General features: G+C 42.3%; 1 protein-coding gene across 2 annotated transcripts; it reads right to left on the bottom strand.

The window, feature by feature from the left end:
• Positions 1-10,067: 10,067 nt before the first annotated feature.
• On the bottom strand, positions 10,068-12,159 carry Sstr1 (somatostatin receptor 1). Of its 2 annotated transcripts, none has more exons than XM_021179728.2 (2): positions 11,983-12,159; positions 10,068-11,616 (listed from the first exon to the last, which is right to left on the bottom strand). In XM_021179728.2, exon 2 carries the CDS (start codon positions 11,269-11,271, stop codon positions 10,096-10,098), a length of 1,176 nt encoding a protein of 391 aa, XP_021035387.1. In that variant the 5' UTR covers positions 11,272-11,616; positions 11,983-12,159; the 3' UTR covers positions 10,068-10,095. The 2 variants fall into 2 exon arrangements, with proteins under 2 accessions (XP_021035387.1, XP_029340638.1); XM_029484778.1 differs by having other exon boundaries at positions 12,018-12,159.
• Positions 12,160-19,841: the final 7,682 nt, after the last annotated feature.

Below are 19,841 nucleotides of genomic sequence, written 5' to 3'. Positions count from 1 at the left end.
ATGTGTTCAATTTGGAGCCGAGACAGTTTAATTTTGTTTGGAATGGGGAGCAGAGCAGGATGCTGGTTTGAGATGATTTTAGACACTTTCATTTTTGAGGCACGTCTTAGTATAGGAGAAGGATTAAAACTTTCAGAGGAATCAATGCAGTCATCAATTTTATTCTCATACGTACATCCTCATACTGCAAATGAGATGAAAGATGCAGCTGTAGGTGAGACAACACTCATTTAAGTGAAGAGCTTGGCAAACTGCGCTGCTTTAAAGTATCCACAGCTGTCTGAAATTTGCTCTTCATTTTTCATTCCCCCCCCCTTCTGCTTGCGTATTCAATACGATAATTTGCAAGAAGAATTTACAAGATGATGTGGTTTCTTATAATTTGCAATATTAGTTTTCAAACTTTGAGAATTTTTTTTCCCTGAGATTCTTCTCTTTCCCTCAGCAGACTTTATTTGCTTGAATAATTCAGTGGGTGCTATTTAATTGGCGTCTGATAAATGGTATGACCTCTTAATTGGAAAGAGTGCCAGATAAAAGGATTGAGTCTAATGTTTTTCAATTACTCCACTCTATTGTTCAGACTGACAACTTACTAGTTCATATGCAGGAAGGAAAAGGTCCTATCGGTTACTCATATCCTAAAATTGCTCTAACTTGGAAGATTGAATTTACTGGGCTCCTCTGGACTAAGGTATTTAACTCTAGATTTTTCTATTCTCCAAGTGGTCACCATAGTTTAACCAGTTTAAAATCAACTTTAATGTTATTACTCATTTAATTACTGATAAATAGAACATGCTCATAACTTTATGTAAAAAGTGAACTATTTTTTTCCTGGGCTTCAGTGTTTATGATCTATCATCTTCTCCTCCCCCCTCTCTCACGGATGGAAATGGAAAGTACTATCAGAGCACATAAAAGTGTTGAAAGGATTTGTGTTCCTTTGATAATATTGTGAGATTAAAATTTACTTTTGTTCTCATGTCTTTCCATCAGAAATTATAAAATGGAAATGGAAAAATAACCTGCCTTCAGTAATATATCTGGTGATTTCCAAGGCAAGATGCTAAAGCATGCTTTCTGATTCCTGAACCTATCTGTCAGAGCACTGTGGACTCACTCTTACTGGGAGATGGCATCCCTTTGCATGGATCCTATGTAGCTCTTTAGAAAAGAGCTCTTTAGCTCTTTGTTCTTAATGGTGAAACTGGTATTCTCATAAACAATCTTATTCATCTCAATGGGAAATGCTACAGTTTTGCAATTATTTACCAATTACTCTCCTCTAGATACAGACCAAAGAAAGGTAGTTTATTTTGGTTTTGTAAATCTTCAAATGGTGGTAAATGAGAGTCTTCCTGTTTGTCTGTAGTTTATACAATGTAGCAAGTACTTTTTAGAGGCACAGGTGATGAGAGAGGAGATTTGTGGTTCTTGGGGTCAAGCAGGTGTTCTTTCTAGTGATCCATTCTCTCTCTCTCTCTCTCTCTCTCCCTCCCTCCCTCCCTCCCTCCCTCTCTCCCTTCCTCTATCCTCACTCTCCTTTCTTAGACAAATTAGGATTTGGTAGTTTGAATCTTGGGGGAAGCTGAGTTGTATGTTTTGAAAAACATCTAGCAAACTGTGTCACTTACAGGTTGATATGAATCATGTTAACTCTCTGACCTTCCCTTCCTTCCCTGCTGCTGTATTTCAACCTAGTTTTAGACAGTTTTGTGTAACCACTATGAAATCTGAAGGGAAGTAAAACTGTCAGTCTAATTCCCGAAAATTAGTCATCTTCACAGTGCTATCAAAAACTACAAATATATAACATATATTACTGAAGAAGCATCAGTAAAACATAACTAACACTATTTCTATATAGTTTGTTAATTAATACCTATCCCTAGTGTAGTGGTCTACATTATTACTTTTATTTAGAATATACTTAAAGCAAAATTTTCCTTTAACTGCTTATGATAAAGTGTAACTTCACATCTGACCAATCCCTTGCATATTACTTCCTGCTTTTCTTAGATGTGTTTCTGATCTCAATATCATCTTTAATAAGCTTTGCAGTTTTTACCACCCTGTAACATTAAAATGCCTTTATCGCCTCATTTTAAATGTATTTAAATTATGGTATAACTCTTATTAGAATGCAATGAATTGCTACTAATCCGGATTGATGTTTAACTATTCTATTTTTAACACCTAGACACTCATCTGTAGAGCGATTAATTATCTTAAGTTTAAATGGAATTTTCAACCTCTGGATCAAAATCCTTTGAACCTTTTAATAGTGTAACACACTTTTTAAATGCATTTATTATTGTTGAGGGTGTGTGTGTGTGTGTGTGTGTGTGAGACGTGTATATGTTGGCATTATGCCAAGCCACGGATGTGTATGCAGGGGGTTAAACAACTTTATGGAGTTGATTCTCTCCTTCAACCTTTATATACGTTTCTGGAATAAAACTCAGTTCATCAGGATTCCACAGCAAGAGTCTTAGCCTCTCAGTCACCCCACCAGCCCATATGTGACAGATTTTTAAATTACTGAAATAATTAACATCCTTGAATTCTTTACTATACAAAATATATTTTGCTTAATAGTCAGATAAGCCTCTGAAATAAATAAAGTACATATCCTGTAAGTTTAAAGTGCCTTAAATTGGTGATATGACTGGCTTATGGAGACCCACTTTAAGTCTGAATCATCACAACTCTGTACTTCCTCTTACATAATACAAATAATTATTAACAACAACAGCCTTCTTAATCATTTTAATATTATCACATAGAATGTCATTTGTTGAACTTTTGGTAAGTGTGTCTCCCTTTTCCTTTGGGGACTGACCCGGCTCCAGTTCCAGTTCTGACAGAGTTGACAAGCTCGACCCACAGTGAACTCAATAATCCAGGCCTAACCAACTGCATTCTGAAAGTCCTGTTATTCAGTTTTTTCAGTAGATGCTGTGAGAGTCTGTAATTTGATTTATCCTTCCTTCCAACCAGAGAATTACACTTTCACAGGTGGTGGATGACCCAGGATTCCCAGCTCAGAGATACAGGAATTCACTGCTCATGATACAACAATATAGTGGGAAAGCTAACCAATGGGGTAGTCTTTGTCCTACTTCTCACATAGATGATACCTATGAAACTGGGTGGCTCCTATGTCCCTGTGGATTTGTGTCACATCTGAGTCACACTGAGTTTGGAGACATCACTCTTCTATGACAAGGAGTGGTCAAGGTTTCTCCTTGAAGGAGACATAACTGCTTGCTATGAAAACAACCTTGAGAAATAATCTAGGAAATTGGGTAGTTAAGCAAAACTTCATATTCTTAGCATATTCTTTTGGCAGAATGAATAGAGGCTAAGAAGCTCATAGAGCTGGGGCTGACAAAATGAAATCTGTCGGTACAGCTAGAGAGACTTACATTTGAGTGTGGGAGGGTAATATGCTACACACTCTGTGAGAACAAAGGATGTTGAGTCTTAAAACGAATCAATATAGCAGAAGTCAAAGATTAAAGCGGACACTGAAAAAAAAATTCAGGGAATTGGGAATCAAGTCACCCTGAGGCCAGATCTTCTCAAGAATGTTTACTCTTGCGTGCTAATTGAGTTTTCACTCATTAACAACTGAAAGTCTTTGACAGGTTTGGCATTTGGCATGCATTGTCTCATCACAACAGCCCTGCAGAAGAGGATGTCATTAGTTTGCCCTTATAGATGAGGGTAATAAGCATCATGCAGATTAGCTTGTCAGTATTACACAACAGAGCAGAGCCTCCCATGCTGATGCTAAACTCCATGCTCTTAGACTCTCAGTCACTTGCCCTCACACTGAAGTGTGATCTTAGTAAACAAGCAGATTTTTCCTGGTTCTAATGAACCAACATTTCTATAATAGAGCATAGAGAGTATCGAGTATTGCAGAAGTCCTCAAGTGATCCTTGTTTGTGGGGATTACAAATCACTTGCGAACACATAGTTGTGTTAGAAAATATGGTTTCAGAGCGACTGCTGCCTAACATTTTGATATAATGTGCATATTGAAAAGTCTTGTTTCCGAAAGGCTAGCACTAAAACTCATAGTTGTGTAAACTGTAAAGCTGGGGGAAATGACAAGAGTTTCTTTGGAGAACTTGGAAAGGTTAGAGCAGAGTCCTGAGCTAGGGAAGAGGCTGTAGATATGGAACTCTGAAGGGGAAAGTGAGAAGACAAGTTTTGATGTACTATTTCACCAATAATTCCTTATCATACTACTCTTTTAGTTAGCCTATGTGCATGTGTGTGTGGGTGCACATACACATGCATACCTGTATATGCATGAGCACATAATTTAATTTAAGCTTCAGGTATAATAGTTTATATACAAGACAATTTGAGAATCTGTTGAAAACACATACATGTCGGTTTGATAGTAACCGTGGATATAAAGGAGAATGTTTGATTTAATTATTGATGTTGGATAGACGTTGTTATTAATATTAGCTAGCTGGTGGATTGTTCAAGGATTATAGAAACATAAAGAGTGTAGTTCAAATGATGATTCATCCTTTCCCCGAACAGCCCTGCAAGCCACAAGTGATAGCTAGTGTACCTACATGTCCTCCATTTTCCCACCCCAATTAAATGAATTAGAAATTGGTTTTGGAAATAAATTATTTTTGCAACAGTCAGACCAATTCATATATATTATTCTGTAGTTTCCTTTTCTGCAAAACCTGTGGCCTCTAGTCTAATACATTGTCTTTATTTCTTCCATCCTAATGTTGGGAGGACCTGGGCCTTCCTTTGAAAGAATTCCAGTCATGAAAGCACATTCTAAACAGGTAATCTGGTGGGTGGATAGTACCTCCTACTTGTCATTTATTTTTATGCTGAGTCTACTCAGAATTGATTTGGATTGATCTGGGTTAAAGAGATTTCTTTTGAAAGTTATTAGTGTTTCATTACTCAGCAAAAATTGGGACTATCCTGAGGTTTCACCAATACATGGATATAAAATGTCTAGCTGTGGACTAAGACTGAGCTTTATAGATCATTTGACAATAATTCACCTTGTTATCCAAGTGAACACTTAACAGAGAATTTTGACCTAAAATTATATCTCCTTTTTAGATAAGACTTTCTTCTCCCTAGCTGTTTGACACGCAGGCATTTTGCTATGTTAGTTTGAGCTATCTCCTTCAGTTCACAGAGCTCATCCACCTTGTCATCATTGTAGTGATATCTTTATTTTTTTATAGCTATAATCAGAAGCCCGAGTATATATGACTGCCCATCACAGTCCTTTCTCAGGTGCTCCACTTCTGTGTGGATTCTCCAGGTAGATCAGAAAATAGTAAACTATTGCTCAGAACTTTATCTCAGCACCTGTTTCCCCCTAGGGAAACCATGACACAGTGTTGAACCTTTTGGCATAAATTTAAAACCAACAATCTGAAAGCTGTTGCGGGAGAAGTGAAGTTTCCATCTGTGCCTGTGGAAGAGGGTGTCATTAGCTCCAAAGCCCAGTGTTGCAAGAGAGCAATGTCAGCTTAGCAATGCCCCCACGCTGTGAGCACTCACCACAGGAATATGAAATGCTGAGTATCTGTCTATAGCACCATTGGAGTTCCCCCACCTCTCTGGTGTACTCCCTTAGAACAAAGAAGAGGCTGAGCTAGTTCATGAAAATAAGATACCACCAATGAGTTTTTCCTAGGAGGTTGCATCAGTATCTATATTATTTGCTGAATAATAATAGGTTAGAAATAGATTTGTAATTTAAAATGATGCATCTGCCTGATAGGAGATCAATTTTTTCTCATATGCAAACTACATGTTTAACAGTTGGTACAGTGGTACAATGAACTGAGCACTGAAGCTTTTTAATGCCATCATTTTTCATGGTTCGTGTGTGAGAAGGTAGCCTGGGAGTTGAGAGGTCACTTGAAGTTAGATAATCAGACACAGATATTAAACTGGCATGTCTTAGCTTCCTCTATCAATCACTCTTCATTATAATGACAGTGACTCTCTCTCTCTCTCTCTCTGAGGGGGGTCTCATGACCTGAGGATTTTTCCTGTATCTCTCTTTGAGGGCAAGCTCATCACTTGAGGACAGGAGATGGGTCTATAGCTAGGAAATCAAAATTTCTTGGGAATCAGGTGTGAGTCTGATTGAGGAAGGAGTGGGAATTGGCTGAAGGCTTTCCTGCTGTATGGGACTCAGGGCTAAGGAACAGAATTCAACCTCTATGGTTTTCCTCTAGTACAAAGCAGTTATTGAGAATATGAAATGTTTAGTAAGTGACGTTGACAGAAATGAAGATAAATACAAAAGATCTGAGACAGCCTTTGGCAGAGGGAGACAAGAACAGACCAAGGTGATCCTGGAGGACATCCAGGACCCTAGGTCCCCTCTAGTCACTAACCCAGGAGCTTCCATGGCAGGGTGACAGACTCTGCAGAGTCTGTGGCATCCATCAGACTGGTTATCAGTGTGAGCTCCATGAGAACATCAGGGGCAGCATCCCCCAGGAACCTGAAATCCTGCTCCAGATGAGATGTAGGCTCCTGGCTCTAGAGCTGCAGATGTCACCAAACTGCAGCCAGGAAGTATTCACATGAATAAAGGTAAAAGACCTGGAGGGCTACTTTCCCAAGGGCTCACCCAGTCATATTTAACCACTAGGATATGTAGTGCATCCCTATAGAGTTTAGTGCCATTTTAGCAATAATAAGAGAGAAAGGGGGTTCTAGCTGTGCAGCTCTACACATTTAAAGAAAGCAACTTTAAAAAATAGCTATTTAAATTATTACCTCAACTGTTTCTTTTCTCCCAGTTTGAAAACTAGTTTGAACGGTTTTTGGAATGACCTTTAGAGTAGTTAAAACCAAATTAGCAAATTATGTGTAAGGGAAGGGCGGCACTAAGAAGACGATATTACAAATCTAAGTTGTAACCTTTGCATTTGCTACTTTGTGATGACTTTGAGAAATAGTGACAATGTAAAAGTGCCCCCATCCGTAGTCATTGTGAGGTGACACACAGTAGGATTGCTGCTCTCAGATGCTTGAGGAATACTGCTTTCATTCATTTTGCTGTAAAAATAAAGCTGCTATAAATCACAGACCCTGCTTTAAAAAAAAACAATCCTCACCAAGCCTTGCTACAGCTTCCAGCATGGAAATGGCCCAATCTGAGCAAGGCATAAAATGTGTTCTTCTCAAAGCCTGGCTCTTCTATTTCTTTTCTCCTTTACACTTTCAACACTTTTAAGGGATGCTTCTCCCTCCCGTTGTTATGTCTCTAATGTAAAGCAGCAGTTACTTAGCTCTACAGCAAAGTCTGAGGTCACAAATGAGGTCAGGCAGTAATTTAATCTGTGAAAAACAGAAGCATTGCCTGGTTAGTGCAGCGACAACAGGGTGTGACCTAGGTCACTGCTTCCTGTTCACACTCATTCAAGGGTTGCTATTGCTTCCTTCTTTCGTTCCTCCTCCTCCTCTTTACCCTCCTTCACTCCTTGTCTAGTACACACAGACACACACAGACACACACAGACACACACAGACACACACACAGGACATGCACAATAAGATTCACATTTAAAAGAAATCAATTCAAAGGATAAAGCAATCTTGTAAATTTTCAAAGTTAATTTGAAATGTTCCTAAGAGCTAAGTGTGTCTGTCAATCATGCCTATGCATTCAAATAACTCCTTCAAAACAGTAAGATCCAAATGGAAGCCACACAACTTGCAACAGTGTAATACATCTGTTTATTCAGTTACGATTACAGGTTAAGAACACTACATTTTTATCCTGTTGAGATGATAATGATGGAGATTTCAGTTTATAAAGTTCACTCTTCTTAACAATTAAAAAAATCTACTTAACAGAAAAGTATATATATACTATTCTTAGGAAAAGATCTAAACTTTTTCACTTATGATCAAAAGCATATTTGTTCATTTATTTAAACAAAACATACGAGACAGTTCAACTCTTAGTTACTGTTTTTAGAAAAGCATGGTGTTCTTGAAGCAAATATACAGAAAACATATTTTTCAATAGTGCATTCAGGCATTGTATGTCAGGTCAGTGTGAACTTGCGAACCCCAGGTTCATTGTCCCACTGATATGCACTGCCTTCCTTAAACAACCAAGCAAGATATCCTTTCAGTGACCCCTATATACAAACCAGCATACTCAAGAGGACAGCAAATGTGAAGATGTGAAAAGCTGGGTCCTTGCCCTGCTCAGGTATCCACAGTAGTCAAGAAATGCAGACATAATTGTTTCACTTCCATTCCTCAACAGAAGTGGCTGCCCTTCCTGGGTATGTAAGAATCACCTTTATCACCTGGGATAGAAACAGGCAGCAATGTCTTCAGCAGTGACTGGAGACTCTGACATTTCTCAGTTTGAATGCTACAGCTCAGGTCACACTTGTCACTTTGTGGGTGTCCTTAAAATTGTTTCATGGACTAGTGACAGTATGCCCAGATTAACAAATCTATCCTTATACATGTGTGTACATATATCTATATAGGATGTACATGTGACTTCTGCATAGCAGCTCACATACACACACACATCACAGACCGTGTGGCGTGTTCTCCTATCTTTCCTGGGATGCCAGGGTTTCAGGCCTTTCACTCCGCACAAAAGTTAACCCAAATTGCCATTTATTTATTTTAACAAGACAAAAACCTACAGTTAAAAAATTATTTTAAAATCTCCAAACTTCACTGGGCACAAGCAAAAACAAGAAGGATTGAGAAAAGGCTAATGGAGCGCAAGAGAGGGAAACTTCTGAGGGGCTCTTGGGGCCAGGAGAGAACTTTCTTAGCTCCCAGCTCCCTCCCACACCGCCACGCCCCCAGAATTCCCAAGAGCAGCCCTGTTAGGCAAATACAGAAAAAGAAAGTGGAAGTACACTTTTTTTTCAACACCACACATAAATAAATAAATATGTTGAACAAGAAATAACTTATTAGGCACCGCTTGAAAGGCAGAAAACTTTAGGGATCAGACAAGCCAAAGCAGCCCACCCAGCTTTGTCAAAGGCTCTGCGATTTGTCACAGGAGCTGGAGCTGGACTCCTAACTTGTACTGGTGCAGGCAACCCAATCTTTTGTTATTCTAGGGAGGACTCCAAGAGGAAGTGCTTTGCAATTCAGGTTCACCCACCCTGGTGCCTAAGTTATTCACCAGCCCGGAGCTCCCCTAGCTGGGACTTTGGAGCCTAGTGCTCAGGTCCTGAGCTCTGTAGGAGAGTGGCTTCTATGGTACCTACACCCACAACCCAGGAATCTTACAAACTTGCCCTTCTGCTCGCTCTTAGCTCCTTTTTTTTTCTCCAAAGGAGCGTGTGTGTGTGTGTGTGTGTGTGTGTGTGTGTGTGTGTGTGTGTGTGTTACTATACCAAGTCTGAAGATCAGGGCACAGAACCTTTTCTTAAGCGCCTAGCTCTGCTCGGGATGGAGTGGAGCAGAGGAAGGGCCCAGGGGAAAATGTGCCTTCTCTGAGAGTAGAAAAGACAAGTTGCCTGGCCTTCCTCAAGCTGGGCTTCCTTGACAGTAAGGCTGTCAAGGAAGTAAGGAGAGCGGTGGTTAGGGATGGTCTTGTAGCCACTTCAAAAGAGTCTGGCCCGCTGACCTGCGCAGCGGACAGGGTTCAGCGCGCGGGGGGGAGGGGGGGGGAGGAGGACCTCAGCCCAAAGGAAACACATGATGGTAACCGTGGCTCAGCTTAAAGAAGCAGAGATATCAGCTTGAGAGGGTAAGGGTCAAATTGAGTTGGCGACATTAAGTTTGCAGTTTGTACTAGTAGAACTGGGAGGGAGGATGTAAGTTACCGGGTTTGGAGAACAGAGTTGCTCAGACTACCAGATGCCCCGAAAGCAGTCACAGCTGATCCATAAATCTCTCCCTTTTACCTTAGTCACATAGCTTTCTTAGGTTCAGCTAACCAGGCGCGCTGCATCGCTGTCAGGCACTATGACCACAGCACCTGAAGTCCGGTTATCATTCCCTCCCACCCTTTTCCCCTTCCCCGCTCCATTTTTCTGACCACTCCCCCCATCCCGGCAGTGCCCGGCCTCAAAGCGTGCTGATCCTGGAAGCGCAGGTGCCATTACGGAAAACGCCTCCAGACTCCAGATTCTCGGGCTGGAAGTCCTCCACGCTGTAGGCTCGACTCTTCAGGGCAGTGGCATAGTAGTCGACTGGTTCTTCCGCAGCGTTATCCATCCAGCTGAGGCACAGGATGCGCTGGAAAGAGCGCTTGAAGTTGTCCGACAGGAAGCCGTAGAGGATGGGGTTGGCACAGCTGTTGGCATAGCCCAGGATGACAGACAACTGGCTCACGGTGGCGTCGTCTTGCTCGGCGAACACGTTGACCAGCTGTACCACGTAGAAAGGCATCCAGCAGATGACAAAAACCATCACCACCATCATCACCATTAGAGTGATCTTGCGCTCTGAGCGCTTGCGCTGCTGCCAGCCGGCCTTGAGGGCCACCATGCGCATCTTGGCAATGATGAGCACATAACACAGGCAAATGGCCCCGACAGGCAGCAGGAAACCCATGAGAAATGTGTATAAGACGAAGCCCACCAACCAGCGCTGGGCGGGCTCAGGCATGAGCATGTTGCAGGCTACCGTGCCATCGCTGTTGGCTGCGGTGCGTGAGAAGACCACGATGGGCAAGATAACCAGTAATGACAGGACCCACACGCCCAGGTTCACTACTTTGGCCACAGTGGGCCGACGGTAGCGCGCTGCCTTGATCGGGTGCACCACAGCCACATAGCGGTCCACACTAAGCACAGTCAGACAGTAGATGCTGGTGAACATGTTGACCGCATCCACGCTGAGCACCAGGCGGCAAAGTAGCGCGCCGAAGGGCCAGTGGCGCAACAGCGTGGAAGTGACCAGAAAGGGCACGCTGAGCATGAGCAGCTCATCAGCAATAGCCAGGTTTAGAATGTAGATGTTGGTAGCGGTCTTCATCTTGGCGTAGCGCAGGATCACATAGATGACCATAGAGTTCCCACACAGTCCCACCAAGCATACCACGGAGTAGATGAAAGAGATGAGAATGGCGCTACCCTGTCCCTCGCTTAAGGTCCCATTCTGGGAAGCGTTTCGTCCAGGCTCCTCCATGCCGTCCGCGGCGCCGGACCCCGGACCCCTGCTGCAGGCTCCTTCCCCGCAGCTGCCTGGGCTGGGGCTTGGAGAAGAGGAGGGAGAGGAGGCGGTGCCATTGGGGAACATCCCAGCTGAAAGTGGGCCGGTGCGGCTGCCGGCTGGGGCGCTCACCTTGCGCCCTTGCTGTCTGCGCCCTCCCTAGGCTCAAGGTTCCAAGCTCACAGCTCACCGCCGCCTGGCGCCACCCGGCAGAGCGCAGCAGCTGTGGCGAGCGCAGCTCTGACTGAGGCCGCCGGGAGCATCACCCAGCAGCAGCTTGCTTGAGCGCTGTCTCTTGCAGCTCTGGGGGTCCTGGGTACACTGGAGAGTGGCAGGAGAGGCCAAGAGGCTAGAGCCCAGCGCGGCACATCCATTAAGTGGAAAGGCTCTGGACTGATGAATGATTAATAAGCGGCACCATCGCGTCAGCAGCTACGAAAAAGCAGGCGGGGGGGGGCACATAGGTGGTTTATTCCCCCACCGTCATCGCTCCCCCCATTTCTAGTCCCCTCTAAGCTCAACTCAAAGATTGCTTCAGATTTCTCTCACAGCATCTTCAGGCATTCCTAGGACAGACCTGAGGAGTTTCTCTACATTTCAAACGGGTAGGTGCCAGTCAAGAATGTAGATTCTGCCCCCTTCCACCCGACTCCTACTCTAAGTAAAAACTGAAGCAAACCCCAGACATTTATGTCTGGAGTTCTTCTTCATTTCTTTCTGCTGCTGCTCACTTCTGGTGATGGGGGCGACTCCACCTGTTCCTAAGCCACTCTCCAGGACAGGACCCTAAACACCTACCTCCTTTCCTGCTTGCCAGTTCTTTAAACCTGTACCTGGGGATTTCAGGCCTTCAGATCCCCAAGTCGATGATGTCTCCAGATGGCCCTTGCAAAGTGCTTGTGAGGTCTGGCGGCGCTCTGGCGTTCTTTGCAAGGTCCAACTCCCTTTGGGGCTGGCCGCTGCACAAGTGCCCACGCAAACACTGAGCGGTGGAAACCAGACCTAAGCCAATAGCATTATGAGCACGAAGGACCACAGTGGTGTGTTAAGAGATGCTGAGTTACAGCATCCATAGCCCTCCACTCTGCAGTAGGGAGTGTTCAGGGGAAGTGAGTGAACCATTGCGACTCTCTAACAAAGCTTGTAGTTCTCCGAGCCCCATCCACCTCCCCTAGGAATATCGACAGCAGAAATCAGGATGAGGGGCAGAGAGCTCAGGAGGAGGCTGGCACTGCCCCAGGAACCTGCCTGGCGCCGTATTGGAAATCCATGTAGGTGTTCACTAGGGAAAGATTAGGCTGCACGGCTTGGAACAGCTGTGCCCGCGCGTCCAGGCTGTACTTTGTACCCTGGAGAGTTGGCGGGGTGGGGGTGGGGGGATGGAGGTGGAGAGCGCCAAGGCCTGAACAGGCAGGTGTGCTAACTCTTAATCCACCAGTGACTGGCTGAGAAACTGATGGAAGCCTGGGATCAGTGGCAAGGCATTCAAGCTTTCCTCCATGGAATCCTAAGGGATATTAGGGCCTTGAGGTATGACCCCTCTGTGTCCCAAGTGCTGAAACCATTAAGATATGGATATTAAGATCCCAGGTCCAAAGCTCCTCAACCTGCAATTCCCATCCCTAGTCTAGGAACTGCAGGCTTTTGTTTGAGAAAGAATGGATGTTGATATTTAAGGGACCCTGGAGTTCCCAGGACTCTGAACTTAGGAACTCTTTGGCCTTACAGTCACTCTCTGTCAAAGGATTCAACCACCTATTCCGTTTCATGAATGCTGTTTCCTTCCAGGAAATCCCTGCAAGTCTTAGCCTGAAGCTTGGCCAGGAAGACTGGCCTGCTGCAGTCCAGTGCTCACTCGAGCTTTGCTGCTTGCAATTGCTTATCTTCCTCAGTCTCCCTTTCACATCTCCACCAAGAGGGGCACATTGGGAACTAGAATTACAGAAGCTGTTCATACTGGACAATCTAGAATGTGCAAATCTGGACACCACATTAAAAGCAAAACGCTTATACCTTAATGGCTTGTTTGCTCTCAGCAATCGCCTACACATGGGTGCTTCAGTCTCTCAAACTAAGCACTGCTTGGAGAGAAATAATCACGTGTACTGTCCATGACGGCAGAGCAGTCAGATTACAATCAATGACCACAGACTCTCTAGGAGTGTGTACAACAGACGCTGAATTATTCATGAGAAAAAAATGTTAGAGTAGAAGTGGAGATTTGATAGGACTGGGGCTGTTGAATGCATTGCTTTACCTAAACAAACCACCTTACCTGAAGTGGAATGTGAATTGGAGGGGAGGGGAGTTATGTTTCTATAAATAAATAAATAAATAAATAAATAAATAAATAAATAAATAAATAGCAAATAAATAATACAGCATACATAGAGGAGGCAGGGAATGTATATTGGGTTAAAAACAAAACAAAACTGAGATTTTTCTGAGAGGAATATTTTCCTAGCCAACCCTGGATGAGGTTTCAGTGCCTTTGCCAACCACTGATTTAAGGCACCTGGCTGCATTTCTGGGCTGGTTTTTCAAAGGTCACTATTTAGAGGCATTGGCTTTGATCATGGTGGTTGGGGTTTGATCATTGGTGGGGGTGGGAGTTTATGAAAGGCAGCTTTGTTGTCAGAATTTCATTAAATTCACTCTGCAGCTCATCTTAGAAGCGAAAACTTCTTTCAACTAAGTTATGACTTTGCATACGAATGAAGGACAGCAGACAAGTGTGCCTGTTCCTGATTGTGAAGAGGTTCTAATGATGGACGATTTATTCCTAAAAGAGCTTGACAATGGACAGCTATAATTTTTTAAAGGAAAAAATATATAAATGTAAACAAGGACCACTCATTTGAAACACTTGATCACTCACACCTGCTGGTAGACATAACATCACAAGGCCTACATTTACAAGCGAGTGTGATGGTCTTTCACAAACTCCATGACCCAGTATCTCCACCTCTGTTCTTTGCCCCTCAAAACTGAAATCAAGTATCAGGGTGGGAGAAGATAAAGAAAAGAAACAACCCAAATTTCTACCAGTTGATGAATGTGTGAAAAAAAATATGGTACATTAATCAGTAAAATATTACTGACAATATGCTATTGGTGAACTTAGAAGACAATTTAAAAACTCCAAGGGCAACATTTACTTGGTTCAGTTCATATTGAGTAGTCTAGAAAAGGCAAACATCTAGGGACAGGAAGTAGATTAATGATCATCAGTGGCTAGAGGGAGAAGGAGCTGGGAGAGGGACCACTTGAAGTTTCTTCTGAGGCAAGGGAAGCATTTTAGCATTTGACAATGGAGCTTTAGAAAAGTGGATCTCTACCAAACCCCCTTGGATGATATACTTAACATGACAAAATAGTGAATTTTATGTGAATTTTACATCAATAAATAGACTATTTGAGCTGGATATAAGTTGTGTTGTTTTACCAAATCTCTTCAGTTGAGTGTGTCTTATCCCTAGATCTGTGGCTCCTTCTACCTTACAAGCACATTATATACATGGTACTTCTGGACTAAGCCATGTAATGTGAAGTTAGGACACAAGAGCCTTCTTGTCTAATACTTTAACTGATGTGTCTAAGGCCTTGAAAAACTACTGGTTCTCAAGTCCTCTCGTCTCTGGTGACCACTCTTCCTGGGCCTCTCTCACACTATAAACATCTGTCAAGGGAAGAAAAGGGTGTTTTCTGGGAAGACAAGAAAGAAAAGACCCGGGGCTGGTGAGATGGCTCAGTGGGTAAGAGCACCGACTGCTCTTCTGAAGGTCCAGAGTTCAAATCCCAGCAACCACATTGTGGCTCACAACCATCTGTAACAAGATCTGACGCCCTCTTCTGGAGTGTCTGAAGACAGCTACAGTGTACTTACACATAAAGAAAGAAAGAAAGAAAGAAAGAAAGAAAGAAAGAAAGAAAGAAAGAAAGAAAGAAAAGACCCAAGCAGGTAGTTGTAGGTTCTCAAGCAGACTTTTTCCTCCATCATTTTAATTTTCCCCCAGTACCCACTTGATTATTAAATCCATCACATTGCACTGTGGGTTTGTGCCTATTTGTCTGTGCCTTCCTATAGAAGCTTTTTGAGAAGAGAAACTATTTTACTGAGCTTTCTGTTTCCAGAACCTAGCACAATACTCAGGAAATTATCCTAACCCTTCTTGTTCTTTATTTTAAAGCCTTAAAAAAATGTTCTTCATTTTTAACAAGCTTTTTCTGTACTGGCCCATAAATTGTCGATAAGTAAGTGTGGCTCTTTAGAAGAAGAATTTCAATGTCTGCATAATATTACCATTTACAATTCTGCATACATCTAAATCATTCTGAATTTTTTTTGATTTGGTGATGACCTATATCAACAATTATAATGCTGACGATTCTTCATTGATCATTCTTGGTCTTAAATTTCTTGGCAGAAAAGGGGATCCAAGAAAGGAACGGTACATACTTTAGTAGCTAATGATGGTTATTTAATAGTATCACGCAGTGTGGAAGCCATTATACATGGAAGATCATTTCTTTTTAATTGCAGCCCCTAGTCTCGGTTGGTTTGGCGAAACAGTAATTATCAGAAGCTCAAACTCTGTGTCTGTCAAAAAAAAAAATTGCTAATGTGGTGTTTTCAGTTGGAACCTATGTTCTAGTGCATTCCAGAGGCCAACCTACTTCCTGGAACACTCTTTGTACTCACATCCTCAGAGGCATGTTTGCAAACACCTGTTTGGGCAGATGGGCACAAGCTGAGTGTAAGGGTGAGAACCACTCAGCAATATGGCCCAAAGCAGAGGATGTGGCACATGGGGACCATCTGCCATGAAGCAGTTAATGAGATGACAGTCTAATAAGAAAGTTACTAGGGTTCAAAATGGCTATCTGGCTAAGCAGAAAGCCTAGACTTCATCTCCCAGGGATGCCCAATCACTTCACAGCAGCCTGGGCAGCCTGTGGTGAAGTTCATCACCAGTCTTAGCAAACTCACTCAGCCTGCTGATTTTCCTATTGCTTCTTCTGTGAATCAGTATGGCAGAGTCTCTTTTGTGCTTTCAGAAAAGACACGTGTGGTGTAACAGCTCACATTCTTCCCTATGGATTCTCTGTTGCTAAATAATGTTTCCAAAACCACAATTCAGTACATATAGGGAAGTGTTCATTATTATTAATGGATAAATAATGGAATAGAAATAGCCACATGCTACCTGCATTACTTTGAATAGTCCTTACCAACAATACATTTTCTTTCCCTGTAATAAAGCTTTTGTTATTTAAGGATTTTTAAGATGGGTAACATTAGTTTCAGATAATTGTACTCAAACCTTTCCTTTTTTATTATTTGTCATTTGCCTCCCGAGTAGCAACCACAAAAGAAAAATGCTTTCAAAGTAACAAAGCCACACTTTTATTTCCTTTGATACCTCAAATGATGTTTGAGTCTTCTCAGAGTGCTTAAATACTTACAGCAACTCGCCCATTCCTTAAGAAATGGCTGTTCTTTTGGAGCAGGCCACAGGTGTCAATCAGATTCACCATCCACATGAAAAAGCACAGAGCTCAGCAAAGGACTGAGTGTGGAAGAAAAACCCAGCTTTGCAGAAGAAAGCATCCATCGCCAGCAATCTTCTGCTACTGCCACTTTGTTCCCATTTAAATATGTTAAAACAGAAGTCTGGATCAGGTTCTCCCAGCCAAATCACTATAATACCTCTACCCTGCTTTCCCACACAGCACAGGGTTACAAGAGATAGCAGCTCCTGTGACAGTTTCACTTTCTCCTTATCCAGAGGTAGGCCAGAAGACAAGAAAGCTGAGTGGACTCACCTGGAGAGATCAGAAAAACAACTTTTTGTTTACTGCCTAGATCAGCCACGTTTTCATGGCATGTGCCCTTGGTCTAGGACCTGGCTTCTTATACTAACTTATTTTTATGTTTTAATATTTTTTATTGGCACAAAATTCAGACTAGAGCAGAATAGACTTCATTTCATAGTTGCATTAGGTATGCTCATAGTTTTGTCCCCACTTCTTTGTTAGAAGTAACTGGAAGCAAATTCCTAAGTTCCCTTATGTACTGCGATAAATGTATTTGGAACTATGACTTGATAATTGATTCAATAGTGTAAAAACATCCATGGAATACTCACTAGGTGACATGTACTATGTGAGTTACTGGAGACACAGTGGCAAAAAAGTAAAGCAAATTCTTATTCTCATGAAGAAGAAAGAGCAGATTGGTAGATACGCAGGTACTTCAGGTGCATTTAGTAATATGTCTAAGGAAAAAGATATCAGTAGCGCAGAGTGGCATAGGTGTGGGCGTATTTGACAGGGTTAAACCAAAAAGGAAATAAAGAGGGTGATGTTTGACTGCTCTTGAAAGATGTGAAGGTAAAGGAACACACTTCTTTTTTTGGGGGGGTGGGGAGTGTTGCTCTAGACAGGAGCTTTGCATGTGTGTGGCAACTGTGCCTGCAGGAGTGGTGTGATACTCATGTTTTGTCAATGGGGCACACCTGGAAAGAAAGACCCTCAGTTGATAAATTGCCTCCATCATATTGATTTGTGGGTATGCCTGAGGGGTGGCCTTTTCTTAATTGCTAATTGATATAGCACTCCACTTTGGACTTTAGCACCTCTAGGCAGGTGGGCCTGGGGTTTATGAGAAAGGAGGCTGGAACAAGCCAGCAAGCAGCACTCCTTAGGGGTCTCTGCTCCATTTCCTGCTCCAAGTTCTTGCCTCGGTTTGATTCAATGGCAGACGCTTAACTTCTAAGCCAAATGTGCCCCAAGTTGTCCCCCAAGTTGGTTTTGGTCCAGGGACATTGAAGTGAGGCCCTATCCGCTCTCTTGTATCTGTTTTTCTTTTGTGTCTCTACAGCATTAGCTAAAGGATACCACGGAAGAATTGGTGAGGTGGCTTAGGCGTTAAGAGTACTTGTTGCTCCTGTAGAGAACCAGGGCTTAATTCTAGGCACCTACCTTGTGCTCACAGCCGCCTGTAACTCCAGGGGATCTGCATTCTTTTGTTTTTCATGGGCACACATGGCTTACAGATGTTCATGAAGGAAACACTCATACAATAAGATAATAATATGTTTTTTAATTAAAAATCAAACACTTATGGGTTCAAATAATTAATGGTTGCTTCATTTTAATCAGCATCTCAACTCGTGGATTCATAAAGCTCTTGATCTATCTGATCATAAGAATAGAAGTTTCTGGCACTACGACACATTTCCAGTCTGAATCTTGAAGCCTCATCTAAACTGTAGTCAATGTGACATCCTTACTGACTCAAGAATTCCTTGTCTGTAGAGCTCAAATTCCTTTCCAAGGCTAGAGTGAGCTGACTACACGGTAGGTCCAGAAATTCTATATCCAAATCAAGACCAAGTGGTAACTACTCAGGAAAGGATGATGCCATGAAGCTTCGGTATGACCATGACCCTAGGATATCTACCCTAAGGTACATGGAATTGCTTACTAGAGAGGGCTGAGCCTAGGGTTGAAATTGAAACCAAATTGGGTGCAGGTGAGTCAGGTCCCAGGATACAGCTCTTGAAATGGCTTCTTTAAACTTTTGTCCTCCTAGGTCATAATGAATATAAAGTGATATATATGCTGTATATAACAGTTTAAAACTCAATTTTTATAACTTGAAGGGTAATCAAACAGGCAAAACAAACAAAAGACCTTAGTCACCAGTGCTTACCCAGGCCAGTTAGGGGCTAGGAGAGGAAACCACACCAGCCATTGTGGCTTTCCTCACAATCAGCTTGGTGCTGATTCCAAACCAGAACATTGCTCTTCATTGAGATAGGAAGCAAGAGACACACAACAATGGATGCAAACAGCGCCCCCCACCCCCCATCTAGGTACACATAGGCCTGGAAGACAGTTACAAAGATAACAGTAGTGTTTTTCATCAGATGGCTAGTTAGAACATGAGTATTCTTATTTACCTTTCATAGAGAGTTTCTATGTGTTCAGATATGACTATGGATTCTATTTTAAATAAGGTGAAGGTAGGGAAAGATAAAAAACAAAAACAAAGAAAAAAATGAAACAAAACAAAATATAAAAACAAAACTCCAGGCCATAAGTGTCTGCCCTGTTTAACAAAACATTTGCTAATTTATTTTCCTCCTTAATTATTTTGACTGTCAGGGAAAATAACGCTAATAAATTTATTCTAGAAATTAACATATTACAATGCAAATTGAATAACAAACAAAATGTACCCAGCAGAAAGTAGTAGATGGAACAGAAGCAAGGACCGAAGAATTCACTCAGTTCTATGGCCAACTGGCCCTTGAATACTTGCCAGTCTGTAGGACACACCTCAGAAGATGGCTGTGGTTATGGACCACATGAAGGTATTTATGAAAGCATCGTGTTGCAAGTGATGGCATACAGTTCTGGGTTTAGGTCTCATGCTACTGTCTATTTATCCTGTGCAGGGGGCTGATCTCTCTGTGCCCAGTCTCATCATTCATAAAGTGAAGATATGCTGTACAACTACTTGGTAGAATACTTGCAAAGAATAAACATATTGTGTGTTTGAACATTGATATGTACTGGGCATCATAAAAGTATTTAACTATTACAAACTAATATTTATAAACTATAGATAACAGTGTAACATTATTGTT

The sequence above is a fragment of the Mus caroli genome, chromosome 12 (genome assembly GCF_900094665.2).
Source record: "Mus caroli chromosome 12, CAROLI_EIJ_v1.1, whole genome shotgun sequence".
In the NCBI taxonomy this organism is placed as follows: domain Eukaryota; kingdom Metazoa; phylum Chordata; class Mammalia; order Rodentia; family Muridae; genus Mus; species Mus caroli.
This window is presented reverse-complemented; position numbering and strand designations above follow the sequence as displayed.